This window comes from Rhineura floridana, chromosome 11, assembly GCF_030035675.1.
Source record: "Rhineura floridana isolate rRhiFlo1 chromosome 11, rRhiFlo1.hap2, whole genome shotgun sequence".
NCBI classification, from domain to species: domain Eukaryota; kingdom Metazoa; phylum Chordata; class Lepidosauria; order Squamata; family Rhineuridae; genus Rhineura; species Rhineura floridana.
Genome location: NC_084490.1, coordinates 18,015,764 through 18,032,502, shown reverse-complemented (window position 1 = coordinate 18,032,502; position 16,739 = coordinate 18,015,764). Strand labels below are relative to the sequence as shown.

The 16,739-nt window shown below is 42.6% G+C and overlaps 1 protein-coding gene across 4 annotated transcripts; it reads left to right on the top strand.

The window, feature by feature from the left end:
- The first annotated feature begins 8,566 nt into the window (after nt 1-8,566).
- On the top strand, nt 8,567-16,633 carry LOC133366458 (dual specificity protein phosphatase 14-like). Of its 4 annotated transcripts, none has more exons than XM_061589582.1 (4): nt 8,568-8,708; nt 9,898-10,097; nt 12,568-12,677; nt 13,129-16,633. In XM_061589582.1, the coding sequence occupies exons 3-4, from the start codon at nt 12,638-12,640 to the stop codon at nt 13,773-13,775; spliced, it is 687 nt and encodes a 228-aa protein (XP_061445566.1). In that variant the 5' UTR covers nt 8,568-8,708; nt 9,898-10,097; nt 12,568-12,637; the 3' UTR covers nt 13,776-16,633. The 4 variants fall into 4 exon arrangements, with proteins under 4 accessions (XP_061445567.1, XP_061445566.1, XP_061445565.1 ...); XM_061589581.1 differs by having other exon boundaries at nt 8,568-8,836; XM_061589584.1 differs by lacking the exon at nt 12,568-12,677 and having other exon boundaries at nt 8,569-8,836.
- The last annotated feature ends 106 nt before the right edge of the window (nt 16,634-16,739 follow it).

Here is a 16,739-nt window from a genome sequence, read left to right as displayed (position 1 = left end):
GGGAGTTTCTCCTCTCTGCCCACAGATTTAGCTTTCTCCCTTCCTCTCCCTGTTGCTGCCTCACTGTCCACTCTCCCAGCTTTGGACACCGTCCACTTCCCCACTCCTTGTAAATACCCTTTTCAATGTGCCAAACACGTTTCTCACACACAAACACACATGTGTGAACACACAGTTTTTCTGCTTTATCTGTTTATTCAGTTTAATTTATTTCTCTGTTTGTTTATTAATTCACTTTCCTCCTCCCCTCCTATTGTTTATTATTTCCTTAGTGGTTGAGAAAGGAGGGGTTATATCTCATCCCTTTCTTCCTTGTCTTGTCCCCCCCACACACACCCACACCTTTTCTAAGGAGGTGGATATCAGTTTTAGGTGCTGCCATTTAAATAAAATATTTGGAAAGTAGATTGTACAATAACATCACTAAAAACCAGCATATGGGGCTTGTGGGAAACCTTGCCTTAAGCAAACTGCATTTGATCCTAAAATAAATGGCATATAAGTACCTACAGGGATAAAACAACTGATAAGAAGAGACATATAAAAACAGGTAGATGTTATAAATCAGGGGTGGCTAACCTTTTTTTTGGCTCGAGGGCCGCATTCATCCTCTGGGGGCCACATGCCAGTAGTGGGTGTGGCCACTTCACACTCTCACATACACACACATAGAATGCATGCATGCACATACCCCTCCTCCTTAACTGATCTGTGCAGAACAGCTGAGGAAAGGGGGAGATCTACCCCTCTGCACTCATCGAATGATCAGTCTGATGACCTGGGAGGAGATAGTTTGCATTCCCATCAGGATGCTAGGCTGGCCAGAGAGGTTGAAACCTCTCTGCCCAGCCTAGCGCCATATCTACTATATATGTGTGTGTGTTTTATGTATATATGTGTAAATAATTTGCCGCCACCACTGCCAAAATCAGTGGGTTCTTGGGGGAGGCAAGAAAAAATTATTGGGGAGCCACATTAGGTTCCTAGGCCAGGGGTTAGCCACCACTTCTATATAAAGAAACCAGATGTGTACCCCTAATTCTTAACCCTTTACATGGGATCAAGTCCTGTTGAGTTCAGCAGCACATACTTCCACTAAGAATAACAAATTAGATCCTCTTATAGAAAGCCAGTACCTGTAATTTGAGAGGGAGAACAGCAGGGCCACAGAACATTGTACTTTCACTTGACCATAACCATAGATAATCTGGGGTTTGCAAAGGTCCCACACAGTGAACCTAAGTTGCCCTACAAGAAAGAAAATCTAACTTTAAGGAGTGTGTAGAGATGCTATGGTAGCATAATCTGGTACTGCTTAGAAGTCACCTTGGCAATTAAGTGGTATATAAATCAATAATCACAATAATATATGTAATGGACACCAACCCCTCCTTTAATGAACCATAAGGTAAAATACAGTGGGGTTCTTGAAAGATCCTGCAAAAAGAAGGCACTATAAGAGCAGCTTTATAGTTCAACCCTATGTATATTTACTTGGAATGAAACCCCACTGTGTTCCATGCGGCTTACTTCTAGGTAAGCATGCACCGGACTGCAGCCTTACTGTCAATGAGCGCTGCCTACTAAGGGCTTTCTGATTACACTTCTGCCATTCTTCCTCTAACTTCCCCCTTCTCTGAAAGCAAGAAAATGTCCCTCCCCACACCTCAAAAAGGTTCCACATAATATAGATCTCACAATAAGATGCTTGCTTGAGAATATCACTCTCGTTGGCATGGTGAGGTGGCCAGCCCCCGGCAGCAGATTATCAATGATTTTGTTTAACATCACATTTTTACCAGCCTGGGAGGAAATCGTTTTGATTTTCTGTCTGAGGTATGAAAATGTTTTGGGTTGTCTCTGCCCCTATATAAAAATAAAGGCCATACTCTAGCATTTCTGAATAATTATCCCACTGGAAAAATTTTTCCAGAGTCTTCATTAGTTGCTGATACCCTTAAAATTGGATTATAGGGAGCTACTGGGAGGTTGTCTTGAATAAGCTCCATTGATTGACTCACTCATGTGCAGATCCTCTTTGGTTCAGTGGCGCTCACACAGGAGAACTTCCCACTGGGTTGGATGACCTTAACATAAGCTTCCCAGCTTTTTGGCACCTAAGTATTTGATGTCAGATCATAGGAATTTTACTAGTTTTCTTCATTCCTGCATTAAAATGCAGGAGGGGTGGCCATTTCATTAGTGAGCAAGTTCCTTTAATTACAAAACATTGGGCCATAATGATTAAGGAACAGAAGACTTTCTAAGGATAAAATATAGGCAGATATTTTTATTACTCTTTCAATAATAATATATAATTGAAAGCCATTAATAATTTCATACCTGGTTTTAAAAACAATTGTGCCAGTATTATTTATTTTAGTTTGTCACCTTTTAAGATAAAAAGTAGTTATATTTCTCAGTTTCTCTAGTATGCTTATAAAAATAATAAAAATAATGGAGGCTTTCTAGCCTCCTGTTGTTCAGAGTATCCCTTGAATGATAAAACACAGGATATTTACTTCTGAAAAAAATATATTTATCCTTTTAAAGGCTGGCTTTCTTTTAAAAGGCACCATATCTGTTTACCAGGAAAATTACATGTGCACTAGGTGGTAGCATTCTTCTTTCTGGATAGAAGGGCACTTACTCTTTTAGGATACAAACGCAGGAGAGAGGTTTTTATTGACAACTTCCCTTTAATTATGAGACTAGGAAGTCATTACTTTTCACTTGATGTCCCCTTTATGGATGCTGAGAAGGCATTTTGTGTGCTGGGCTATGACCTGGGAGACCAGGGTTCAAATCCCCACTCAGCCATGAAGCTCACTGGGTGACCTTGGGCTAGTCACTGTCTCTCAGCCTAACCTACCTCACAGGGTTGTTGTGAAGATAAAATCGGGAGAGGGAGAACCATGTTTGTATGCCACCTTGTGCCACTTGGAGGAAAGGTGGGATATAAATGTAGTAAAAATAATATTTTTAAAACAAGATCCACAGTGCCACAATATGTGAAAATAATATTTAAGAAAGCAAGTGTTGAAAAACCTCATCCTCTTTAAGACATTCTCCACAAGTATATGGAAGAATCCTGATGGAATGCGATATCACCCACCCTGGGGGGAAAGAAATCTAAAGGCCCCAAGGGTGTGTGTGGGTTCCCTCCATTAAGAACTACATCCACCTACCTACCTCCAATATGGGGCTGGATATAGGTATATTGCCTCCCCATCTGTTCATTTCTCATTCCTTGTGTTATCAAAATAATTTGTCAGATTGACCCTGCACCCTGTGGCCGTTCTCTTGCATTTTGGAAAAGGGCAAAGGGACAAATTACCCCCGTTTCCCCCTGTCTGTGGACAACATGGTTCCCCTGATAGTTCCATTCATGTTGGAGGAAGAGCCAGGGAAGATACATCCCAAGGTAGATGGAATTTCTGGGGAATGCTTTCCTTTGCATCCATACCCCCCATACCCCTCACACCCCTGTTTTTCAGCCCTTAGGTATTCCCCCTCCCTCATTTGCTTTTATTTTGGAGCAATAAATAAAATGCACCATTTGTAAAAGCCGTGGAGTCTGTGCTTCTATGCTGCAAAAGGAAGGGATGTGTGTGTGTGTGTGTGTGTATTGGGAGTTGGATATAGCTTTGCCATCCAACCCAGCGAAAAAAGTGCACACAGGTACATAGTGGTCACTTGCATTGCACTGGATACATCCACCAATAGTGTTGTTCCTGCTTGTGTGAATGAGCATTGCAGTATGTTCACGGGCAAAACAGTGCAATATCCACTGCCTTGTGGAACCACCCTTAGGATTCTACCTTCAGCTGACTGCAGAACAGTACTTGACTGGGTAGCCCACAAGGGTACTAAGTGTGGAAGTATCCACTGTTTGAGCATGAGTGCCCCTCTAGCAGGGTTTCTCAGACATTCTCAGCAGGGCTCAGAGTATCATAGAATCACAGAGTTGGCAGGGGCCTATAATGCCATTGAGTCCAACCCCCTGCTCAATGCAGGAATCCAAATTAAAGCATCCCCGACAGGTGGCTGTCCACCTGCCTCTTGAATGCCTCCAGTGTTGGAGAGCCCACCACCTCCCTAGGTCACTGGTTCATTGTCATACTGCTGTAACAGGAAGTTTTTCCTGATGTTCAATTGAAATCTGGCTTCCTATAACTTGATTTCTGCTCCACCTACTCACCTCCGAAATGGCATTGGGTACAGAGCTGCCAGCTGGTCAGAACCAAAGCTGATTGCCCTACTCCTGATCCTTTTACAGAGGCCAGTCAGCCTTTTCAAAACTTGGATCACCTGCTGATTAATGTAGATAAAAATGCTGTTAGAGGGGCAGCTATAGGGAACACTTCAAATGTCAGCAATCCAGATTGGGTGTACTTGCCCAGTTCTTACAAGCTTCTGCACTACTTGCCTCTCCCTGGCTCCTACAACACATCTCTGAACATCCAGCCTGATATTAGGTATTAAATGCACATGACCTTACAACCTCCTTCCTCTCATTCATTGATTGCATAGAGATCCCTGCCTACACTTTGGTAATCCTTGACGTTCTATAAGCTTGTTACAAAATTGTTCACAGACACTTCAGCGTCTATAGGTGCCATTTGCCTCTCACTTCCCAGCAGAGCTCCTGCACCTTTAACAAAGGCCTGAAAAGCAGAGATTTAGCAGGGGAAGCTTTTCTCACCATTACATCTCCATGCCAAGGAAAGTTCTTGCAAAATATTTGTTTGTCAGCTAGTTGTTAAAGGCACAGGAGCCCTGCCTCAAAACATATTGGCAATCACACTGGTGGCCTGCTCCATCACCAAGACAGATATACTCTCTCACCATCACCACCTAGGGTTGCCAGGTTCATGGCCTGAGACTGATCCTGTCTCTTTAGGAGAAGAGAAAGTCAGCCAAGTGCAGGTGTTCTTGCAACCCTGTAATGGGAAAAACCACAAGGTGGAATTCTCCCCCCTGCACACCTTTTAAAGATACAGAAGACCTCTTGGTTGCCAGGCCCGGCCTCCAAGAGGTCTTCTGTATCTTTAAAAGTTGTGCAGGGGGAAGGGAGAATTCCACCTTGTGGATTTTCCCATTACAGGGTTGCAAGAACACCTGCACTTGGCTGACTTTCCTCCTAAAGATACAGGATCAGTCTCAAGCCATGAACCTGGCAACCCTACCACCACCTCATACTGCAGAAATGCTGCCTTCGTGGGAGGGGAAAGACTGTTTCTAGTGTGCTAATTAATATTTTGTTGAGTGTTATCTTAAAAATCCAGTATTTACATGATTAAGCTAACAAATGGGGTCCTATTTTACATTCAGAGGCCTTTATTCAGACTTATACAACCCATGTTAATTCCAGGCACATTTAACTCAAGTAAACTAGATTCCATTATTTCCAAAGCACATGCTGTACAATGTGTGTGGAAGAATTTGAAATATGAGAGCTGCATAAACAATGGTGGTGTTTATAACTGAGGAGGGATGGATTTAAGCCAGTGTTTTGTCCCTTTGTCATCTTGGGTGTTGGGTTGTTGACTGCATGATAGGCAGGAAGTATTAATGGGTGATTCCCCCCCCCTTACTTTATGCCAGGAAAAGAGTCACTTGTTTTGCTGGTTCTGTTGAAAGCACTGGTGTCCCGGACAAAACACTGACAGCCATAATCCTTCACTATTGGGAAACAGCAAGCGGGTTAACTAGACTGGAAGGGCAGCTTCTTGCTGCTATGACAACTAAGCTTGTCCGCTCCAGGAGATCTGGAGTTATGATAGTCTGCATTTCCAAACAAACAAATGCTTGGGCTCAAACTGTGCTCCTAATCTGAGATATATGAGAATGGGCTGTGGTAATGGTAGTGTTGAAGGAACATGCCTTCTATACATGGTCAAATCTATTTTCTCATCATTACTGACATTTTTTAAACAACCACCGCACTGAGAAATGGGGAATTCACAATTTCTGTGGTTTTGCTCTGTGGTTTTACAGAAGAAGCCAGCCAGGCTCCTATCCCTATGCATAGCATGCATTAATTAGTTGAATCGCCCATCCCTTTGCTCAGGAAACTTTTGAGAACTGCAGTTCTGCAAGGAAGCTTAGGCATCACCAGCAGTCCTCTAATCCAGTGATTCTCAAACAGTGTGCAGTGGCACACTGTTGCGCCGCAAGAGGTGACTAGGTGTGCCGTGAATATTATGAAAGTATATTTTAAAAATGAGAAGAAACCCATTTGTATAGTTATTTTTATTCATAGTTTAAAATATATTAATATATTTTTAAATTTCTACACAAAGTGTGCCAGAAATTTTTTATATGTTTTACAGTGCGCCATGAACCAAAAAAGTTTGAGAACCACTGCTCTAATCAAACGACATTTCCCAGAATTCTTGGGTGAGAGGGTGTGTGTGTGTGAGAGAGAGAAACAGGGACATGAGTTTATTGGTATAAACTCAATATAAGGTTATAGAGCAGATGTATCCTGAGCAGTTGTGTAAAAGGGCATTTTAGCACGCAGGTGCAGTTAGTCATGCAGAGGTGAGAAAAGCCAGACTTGCTGAAGCAGCCTTGTCTACACATAGGCGGGGTTCCTCCCACTAGGCAGAGGAAGGTGGGTGGGTGCTGGGCTTGTGTGGCCATACAAACAGAAGTGGCACCCCTTGGCTGTTCTTCCTTTCCCTCCTTCACTGTCCTCGGTTGGAGAACAGAGCTGTGTATGACAGGCAGCCTGCCCTGTGCCCCCTAAGGTAGCCTGTTGGCCTCAAGTGTATCAGTTATTTAGTTGCTAGCAAGTAAGATTCAGCTGTCAGTCTAGACTGCTTCTATACATGAAATGGGAGGGAGGGGTGTTATCCTTCACCTCAGGCTGCAAAATGCCTCGAGCTAGCCTATCTACACAACTATTAAAAGGTACAGATGCTGTCCCCCTCTGTTTCATCTCATTTTTTTTACTCTGGTGAGTCCTTAGTATTTAAATACCTTTTCCTGAAGATGCTGTTTGTCTCACTAAAGTCCCCTTCAGATTCTATTCTGCACTGAGGTTATATGTGATCCTGATTTCAATACTGTTCGCGCCTGCAAAAGTTTGTTTCAGGAGGACATATTGCTTTGTTTCCAATTAGTATATGTCCCATAACTTCCTGCTGAAACCCTGCAGCTTTTTATATCACAAATGTTCCAGTTTATTTCCCCAAACACACACACGTTTGTTGCACTATAGCGCAAGAGTGAACCTTCAGATAGCAATAATGCAATGCCACTGGGGATGCATCACAGAACAACTAATAAAGCAGAATATTGTGTGGACAGTCTAGTACAGCCTTTCCCAACCAGTGTGCCTCCAGATGTTGTTGGACCACAACTCCCATCAGCCTCAGCCAGCATTGCCAATGGTCAGGAAAGATGGGAGTTGTGGTCCAACAACATCTGGAGGCACACTGGTTGGGAAAGGCTGCTCTAGTATAAATCCACTCCTAATGCACTATTATTGTGTGAATGACATGTTGCAGAATACACCCTCAAAAAACCAGCAGCCTGGAGAAACATTTAGAATGTCTGTGTTTTATATATGTATTTTATTACACCATTAAATATTGAATATCCTTTTACATGGTGTTATACACACCAGCAATTATGGTAGTGTTTTCATATCTCCAGGGGATCTCTTTACTCCACTGCATCTGGCAATTTTTTAAATCTTTTACTATGGCAGCATCTTATAGGTTGAGTACAAAGTGGCACAACTCAGCCCAGCAATTACACTAATGTGCGCTATTGTTTTAAGGCGAGACAAACTTAAACCCACAAAATACAGTAACTCTTTCCTCATAGGAGGTGAGATGAAGAAAGAGATATGCTGAGTCACACTTACCGTACTAAGCTAGATACAAGTGCATATTAATTTACTCCATATGGGCAGTTTCCCATGTGTTCACTAAAGCTGGCAGTGCAACTTTAGGTTTACTATACATGACTTTGGGGCACATAACAGAACTGCAGGTGGGCCACTATTAATATTTTAAGATTATTATGAATTTTAGAAGTTCTGAAAGTACACCAGTGTGGTGTAGTGGTTAGAATGTTGGACTAGGACCTGGGAGACCAGCGTTCAAGTCCCCACTCATCTGGCTGGGTAACCTTGGTCCAGTCACTATCTCTCAACCTAACCTACCTCATAGGGTTGTTGTGAGGATAAAATGGGGAGGGGGAGAACTATGTATGCCAGCTGAAGCTTTTTGGAGGAAAGGTGGAATATAAATGTAATGTAATAAAAAGTTTAAATATGTTTACTACTGTTTGATTATTTAAATTTGTATTTTTATAAATACAAATATTTTGGTACAAATTTATTTGTATAAATACGCACAGCTTTCTGAAGAGTTTTCTCTTGAAAGGCAGTTTATAAATTTATTAAATAAATACAAGAAATTCCTATCCAGTGACAGAGGTCTGAATGTGAACATGCCTAAAATGCACTGGCTTTTGGGGGTTAAGGCAACTGAACCAACCACTTGCATATCGTTAAGCAGGGACAAACTGGCTTCCTTTCATGGCAGTGTGCCTGGAGGAGGCGGGGCATAAAAAGAGAAACCCAGCTGAATATCAAAACAACCCTGCTGGATCAGAGCAAAGTCCATCTAGTTCAGCTCCTGTTGCCCTACAGTGGCAGGTCAGAAGTCTCCCGGAAACCTACAAGCAAGGTATGAAGGCAAACGCTCTCTATTGCTGTTGCCCCCTTCCAGCAACTGGAATTTGCAGATACACTGCCTCTGAACATGGAGCTTCCATTTAGCCATCATGGATTTAAAAGACCGTCTCTTTCCTCCAGGTGAGGGAAAACAAGTGGATGGGACTGGAAGATATGAATTTTAGGGAGCTGTCTTTCCATACCCTTTCCTCACCTACAGTTAATTAATTTACTGCCACGTCCTAAAATGCCTCTCTAGATTCTAATTTTGTAGCCTTTTCTTACACACACACACACCCGCCTGCTTTCCTGTCCCACCTCTGGAATCCGCACCCTTAATGAACCTCCAAACGCCTGTTCTCCCTTTTCCTTATACCTTCGGGATAGCTAACCCTCCAGGGACTGGAATCTTGGCTCATTTCTTGTGACTCACGAGTGTTCCTCGCACCTTCCTCGCTCAGAGGAAGCGTGAGAGTGGGGGGAGGAGGACGATGGGCTGCGATTGTGACGCATTTAGCTGGTGGGGGGAATAGGGGGAGACTCTGCAGTGGCGTGAGCTTTCCCAAATCGGTGGCCAGAAGAGGAGTCCTCAGTTGGTATCTCTCTGCATATGTGTGCAGGTCACAGAAACGTGATTGTTGCGGTGTTAAGGAGAAAACAGTGCCCCGTCCTACTTTAATACTTTCCATGCACATAAATTAGAGGTGGCGGTGGTGGGAGAATTTTGCCTTCCTCTTACTTTCTGGAGCGGAGTCCTTTTGATAGTTTTTTTTTTTTTTTGCGTGGGGTGAATTTTGTAGCACCGAAGTCTCCAAGACAGCGCCTGGATAGGTCAAACACACGCTTGCGGCCGAGGGAGAATGGGCCCCGGAAGCGGAGGCGGGAGGGGGAACTCCGTAGTTTTTCAGGCCCTCCCCCGCCGCCGCCGCCTCCTTCGCGAGCCCTGGTTTGTGTCACTGCCTCTGACGACAGCATCCTCCCCCGCATCCCGTCGCCATAGCAACCTTTTGTTACCTCCAACGCTCGAGTGGTCCACTAGGGGAGGGGGCTGGCAAGGGTGGTATATAGGCAATGCTGGGGGTTGGGGGAAGCCAGGGAAGGAAACTCTAGATCCCCACCCAGAAGGAAGAAGGAAAGAGAAGCTAGGACAGAAAGAAAAAGAAAGAAAGAATATATGTTTATTATTATATTTATTATTATAGGTTATATATGCACATATAAAGGAAGCTCTGTTTGGAAGCAGAGAAGAAAGGGATAACTGCACCGTATCGGAAACGGAGATATTCAGCCGTCTTTTCACCTTTAGCTTTTCTTCCTCAAAGAAGTGGGCCAAAGGGGGTTTCTTTGCAGAGGAGTTTTGAGAGCTGTTCTCAGAGCCTCCATCAGAAGACAGCACTGACTGGTAATTAAAAACTTATTTTTATTTATTTATTTGTTAAATTTCTATACCGCCCGACTAGCATAGCTCTCTGGGCGGTGTACAACAGAGAAATAATACAACAAAGAAATATAAATATACACAGTATATAAGTAGCCAAACAATAATAATAAAAGTTTGGGTGGTTTGGAGAAGAGTGGATAGCAGATTTTGGCATTGTTATTTATTTGCTGGCAAGGGTTATGATTCCTGAGTTTGACTGGGGAGAGAGAAGGCCTTGGGAAAAACTGGGGGGTTGGTTGGCAGGACATACTCTTGGAGGTGTGATGGTTTGAATAGTTGGGAGTGAGTTTGGATTTTGAGGCAAATAATTTGGGGTGCTGGGAGGAAGAGCACATGGGATCAGATTTGGTGACCATATGGGAGGCAGATAAGTGCAAGATCACCTCTCTTTATTTCAAGAATCCACATTAACTACCACACCCTTATCAGAGCCATGGCTCCACACACACAAAAATACAAACAAGGGCAAATTGCCCAATTCCCATCGTTTTGTTACCATGCCTAACAGAGAGAGGTTAAGTTTTGAGTATGTAAATTTTGGAGCAAAGGGGATTATTTCCAGGCAGTTTAGCTTAGAATATGAAGACGGAGGATATGAAGATGTGATTGGAGGATTCATGAGTGATAGAAAATGAATTGATTTTGGACAGATTTGAGGATCTATGGAAGAGGAATGGTTGCCCACAAAGTTGAGGTTAAAGGGAGGAGTTTGAGGGCCTCTATTTGGGAGTCACACAGGAGGGTGGGGCTGCATTAAGGACTAACATTTGGGGGGAAGGTATGGGCATAACTGAGGTTAGACACTGGGATGTTTAATTGCAAAATCCATGTTAGGGGAATACCTTTATTAGGCTAGCAAAATAAATAAATAAAAAATAATCACAAAATAGTATGCTAGCTTTCGAATTCTCCAGAAGTTACTCAGTTTAGATGGTACATATCACAAAGGATGGGGGAGAAAGGAGGTTTGTTAGTAGTAAAGCCATCTGTGTCTGTCTTAAACACAGGGCATAGAGAATAGATATGCATGTTGAAATTATTCATCTTTCTGGGGTGCAGAGCTGAAGGTTAAGGCTAAGAGTATGCATTTGTAGGTGACATGCCACAGAGGGAAGGCTGAATGCTTATTATTTTGAAGTTTGAAAGGGATCTGGTTCAACATCACAGTCGTGTCTAAAGCCAAAAGAGTTTGAGAATTAAAGATTGTGAGGTCAGTGGGACCTCGTAGGATGAAGATTACATAGGTGGAGGTATAAGTCGTGAGGATTGCTCAAGAGCCATTCATACTTCTGTTACTTCAGAACATGGGGCAAAGCATGTTGTGGGAGGAGGAACACACAACTTGAGATAAATGGAGGACTTTTAGGACATGTATCCACATATCACTCTCGCTTAACTCAGTCTGTTAATTCAGAACATCTAACCGTTATTCCTCAGCATTCACAGATGCTAGATCTGCTACCTAAGATGAAAGTGTACATGGGGGACAGGTGGAATGTGGAATAACCCAGGAATTATCTTGCTTGTGGCCACAAAAGAGTGGTTCCATGCATGGGAGCTAACTGATCTGTGTCAGCTGATCTTGAATATATGCTCTCCCTGTATCCACACCTGGTGCTTAAGGGTAGTTGCATCTGAAAGCACTCCCCAAGAGGGGTTGTATGATCCCCTGCTTGGGTAAGGAAATGAAACAGAATTAGAAGCTTGGTGCGTGAGTGTGGGTTTAAGGTAAATTGGGGTGACAAGTTATAATTGTACTGGGTGGCATATCTCAGCCAACTCTGTATTGAGCCCTGTTACTAAGATAATAAAACTAAATAGCAATACATTCTTGAGTGCCCCAATAAGACCCAGCATTGTTCTCCAAGATGTAGTATATCCTAATGAGTGGCATCACATTCCAGTTAGACCCACAATCTTTGTACAATTAATCTTTTTGTATACGCGCAGCCTGGTAGATCCATTGATGTCAATTATATGATGCTGGCATACCTCAAATTTCAGGACAAACCAGTAACATCTGGATTGGACAACAATGCACTGCTTTTTACTAAGGGGTCTTTTAGTGGAACTTGATGGTGTTTGTTGTGGAGGTGAGATGTAGTCAGATTGTTGAATGAAAACTGTAGGAAACGCATGCAAACATGGGCCCCCCTCGTACAGAGGAGGGAGAACCTGATGCAAAACTGTCTCCCTTCCTGTGCATCAATAATCATGAACTATGAGTCACAAATCAGCATCAGAGCTTCCCTTGCCCCATTTTGAGCCCATGGCTATGATGGCAAAGAGGGTGGTGTGAAGGTAGGAATGGGCATTGGAAGGGTGGGGTGGGTCAAGCCCAGGCTAGTAAAGAGTGAGCTGCCCCTTTAAGAAGCTGTCCTCTCCCTCCCTCTCTTCCTCCATTTTCCCATCGTCTGCATCGTTCCTGCAGCATCACAGTTTCCAGCTCCTTCCCTTTCTCCCTTCCGGCAACCTAACCCTCAGAAGCAGGGAGTCCTCACATGAGAGCAGCTGCTACAGAGCTCCAAGGGGATGACCGAGGTAGGATATTGGAGACATTTGGCTTTGCACAGAACTAATCTATCTTGATATATCCACTTGCATCCATCTTTGCATCCATTTACTTACTCATTCATCTATAACCACACTTTGCTCTGTCTACTCACCCATCTGCCGTGGTCTCCACTGTTTCACAGTATCACAAATAACCTATCCACCTGTCTACTCTAAAAATTATTTTTCAGTTCCCACCCCTACCTCACCCCATATCTCCCCAAGCCCCCTACTCATTTGACTTTCATCCTGCATTTGTTAGAATAGGAGGATAGGAGGAAAAGGGGATGGAATCAGAGAACAGAGATGTTTGGTTTCTGGAACAAGCCAAATTCTAAGTACCAGTTGCTCAAGTGAAAGACTAGAATCATATCCCCTTCACTCTTTTTTTTTAAGTGCACCAGTTCTTAGGACTTTTATCTCTTTCCTTCCCTCATAGCTGTTATGTACGCTGAACCATCCACCATGAATTTCCGGAACCACGGCTTCTTCCGCCGTTCTCCACCTCCTTCTGTGGCCAAACCATCCCCCACTGCTGGGAACACTCTGTCCGTCCTAGGAGGCATCGCTCAGATCTCCCCGTGCCTCTACCTCTGTTCTGGCAATGCTGCATCCAACAGACATATGGTCTACTCCAGGGCAGTGACTTGTGTAGTGAATGCCACCATGGAAATCCCCAATGCCAACTGGCCAGATATTGATTATGTCAAGGTGCCTGTTCCAGACCTCCCCCACGCTCCACTGTCCTTATATTTTGACTCCGTGGCTGACAGGATACACCAGACCGGGAAGAAGAATGGAAAAACCCTTGTCCACTGTGTGGCAGGTGTAAGTCGATCTGCCTCCCTCTGCATTGCCTATTTAATGAAATACCACCGGCTGAGCCTCTTGGATGCCCATGAGTGGGTGAAGAGCAGGCGACCTGTTGTAAGGCCCAACGTAGGTTTCTGGAGACAACTCATTGAGTATGAACGTAAGCTGTTTGGAAAGAACACCGTCAAGATGGTGCCCTCGCCCATTGGGTTGGTCCCAGATGTCTATGAAAAGGAGACCCGTGGGCTGGTCCCCCTGTGGAACATAAGATAGACAGTGGGCAACTTTGGGAATATGGGTGGGTGGTGGGCTGCTTGGATTGAGGGTCAAAATATTCCACCATGTTAGGACCTCTTGTAAGACCTTTTGACATGGTGGACCTCGGTAAGAAAATGGTGTTATGATAGACTTTTTGTGAGACCTTGCAATATGATTAGATCATGGAAAAGCCTTGAGCTGGTTGGACTCAGTATGGTAGACTTTGATGCTTGGTTCTACCATGTCAAACATTGCTAAGAACTCAAATTTTTGGTTGTATTCTGAGAATATGGTTAAAAACAGAGTATAGGCAGTAAAGATTTATATCCAGAGCTTCAAGATCTTATTAAATTGACCCTCCCTTTGTGAGGAGGAAAGGAAAAAAATAATATTTTGAGGACAGAGCCTCATAACTACTTCCCAGCAATAGTGCTTGGGTTTGCTTTATTTTTAATAAACACAATACATTTCCCCCTCAGGGAGTGATATCTAAGCAGTAAGGTGACAGGCATTGATGTTAACATTGCTCCAAAGGCACATTATTTAAAGACTGCTTTGCCAATAAGGAGACAGAAATCAAGAAGCAGAAGATGCCAGAACTTCCAAGGACAGATGGAAGATTTCGGCTCCAGAAGGCAGAGAGAGCCTTTAATACAATAATTTTCACTGAGCAGGTGACAATCCAGTCCATGGGTGTCATGAATACTACCTTTTTAGTATACTCTCCAAGCCAAGAAAATCCAAACTCGTGGGGAACAGAGAAGAAATTTTAATATTACTTCAGTACGGGGCTAACTCAAAGCTGTGGAGAGCAAATAGCACAAAGCAAGGTAGATTTTTAACTGGAAAGGGGGCAAAGTCCAAGTACATCTATTTCTGACACAGGGAAATTACAGTTTAGCATCAAAAACCAATCCCTGTCACATTATCTCGCTTCCTCAGGAATAAAGTACATTATGGTGGGATTTTGGCAAAATGTGGGGAAGGGCAAGGCAATTTTCTAATCACCTTACAGAAGAGCAACATTTTCCATACAAAAACTCCGTTTACTGTATTTTGTTTTTTAAAAGCTTGAAACACTACAGAGTGAAGAACAAAAGAACTATCAACTAACATTAGTTTTGGGGATGAATGTAATGTCCGAGGACACAGATCTGCAGTTAAGTATGTTAGCGCAGGGCAAAATTTTACAATTTGAAGGGGAGCTAGTTTCCATTTGAAGATTGTCTGACAATACCACAGTGTGAGAGGAAGGCTGACAGAGTCAAGCAAATTTTCAGTTAAAATGCAGCCAGTGTATTTCAAATTAAAGTGGACAGCTCAGGATGTTCAAGACCTAGTTACTCAGGCTGCACCAAAGAGTTGAAGGGAAAGGGAGTAAATTATCCCAAACGGGACAGGTTTTGGAAGCTAGAGGGGATATTTTGGCGGATAAATTAAACTTTGGGGGCACAGCTTTCAGAGTGATTTGAAGAAATTGCAGAAATGCATGGTTTTCGGTATTTTAAATCCTCACCTATTAAGGAAGTTTCAAATTAAGAGAGACCCCTGTTGTAAACAAGTTTCTGTAGTGACATTTCTGTTGGAGGGGCTTAACTATTAACTTGCCAATCTCTCTCTTTTTTTTTTGTAAGCCCATTTTATAAACATGGCCATTTCTGTTAATACTGCTTTCTATTATTATAAAAGGAGTTGTTTACTAGCACTACCACAACAGTTTCTTTCCAGAACAAAGAACACATTGCATCCTCACATTTGGAGGTTTCATAACAATTTCCTACGAGAACCTCTTGCCTTTGTCAAACCTGGCTAGAAAGTTCTAGAAGCTTATAGCTACAATTAGTTGGTAGCCCAATATGGTTTCTGAGAAAATAATCATTTGTTGGCCAAATACTCCAGGGCTAATTTAAAAATTGCATGGGTATGAGGCAGGTTTTTGAATTCCTTTGTTCTCACAGAAAATTTTTTGCTCCCAGAATTAAGATTTCTTGAAGAGTAAAATAAACTGTAAGCAATTCAGGTCCATCTCCCATATTTGAAGGTAGATACCTTCCCCCTGCCCATACCATACTCGCCATGAATAAACGGAAGTGGGTAATACATTTGTTTGGGGCAAAAGTGTCATCTGTTATAGACAGTGTTATGAAAATATAGAAATGTGATTTCTTGACCAAAAAACAAATATTTATAGGATATATTAGTCTTGCTCTTGTACACTAACCCTATTGATTTCCTATGTCAAAACTTCCTTCATTAGAACATTAATCTAATGAAGGGACTAATAGCAGCTGAGGAAAAACGATGCACTTTTTGAACAAAATTCTCCAGAAGTGTCCCTCACTCTAACGCCTATGCTTGAAAATATACAAAGCTTAAAGATAGGTCTAAGTAGGGAAAAGCTCTAAGGATATTGAGTGAGAGGAACGATTCGAGGCTGGAAGTGATGTCTGGAAATAGCAGGAATTGGTACTCATACATATGCATTCTTCAGATTAGACACAGAACATCCCAAATTAGAGCGCCTTTAAATCTCGCCAAATTGCTGTCAATATGCGAATTAACACACACAAGAGACAAATCTTTTAAGCCTAAATATTGCCCTGGTTAATGTAAGAGACATATAACAAACTGCCCTCCCCAAATATCTCTGGGTTGGGCTCATAAGCAGAACTTTATCTAAGGAGGAACTTGTTACAGAGGTTGGAGTATAAGCTGGTCTTCCTTTCAAATGGTGTTTATGTATATAAAACCTCTGCAGTTCTGTATACTTTGTACATACGGATTGAAAGAAAAATATCTATATTAATTAAAGTTAGGGTTTCTTATCGCTTCAGTTCAATGACAAAATATCTTAATAAATATAAAAATGTAAATGAGCTGTTTCCTGCAGTGTTACTGCCTCTTAGTTTTAGAGCTTTCTAAAATAATGTTTTTTGCGTGTGTGTGAAAGACAAAAGTAGGGGGAGGGACTGCAATTCA

What these genes read in the sequence shown, in the direction of transcription:
- LOC133366458 (XM_061589582.1), top strand. Translation starts at nt 12,638, where the DNA reads ATGAGAGCAGCTGCTACAGAGCTCCAAGGGGATGACCGAG. An exon ending in GCTCCAAGGGGATGACCGAG is followed by an intron (nt 12,678 to 13,128) that starts GTAGGATATTGG and finishes CTTCCCTCATAG; the next exon opens with CTGTTATGTACGCTGAACCA.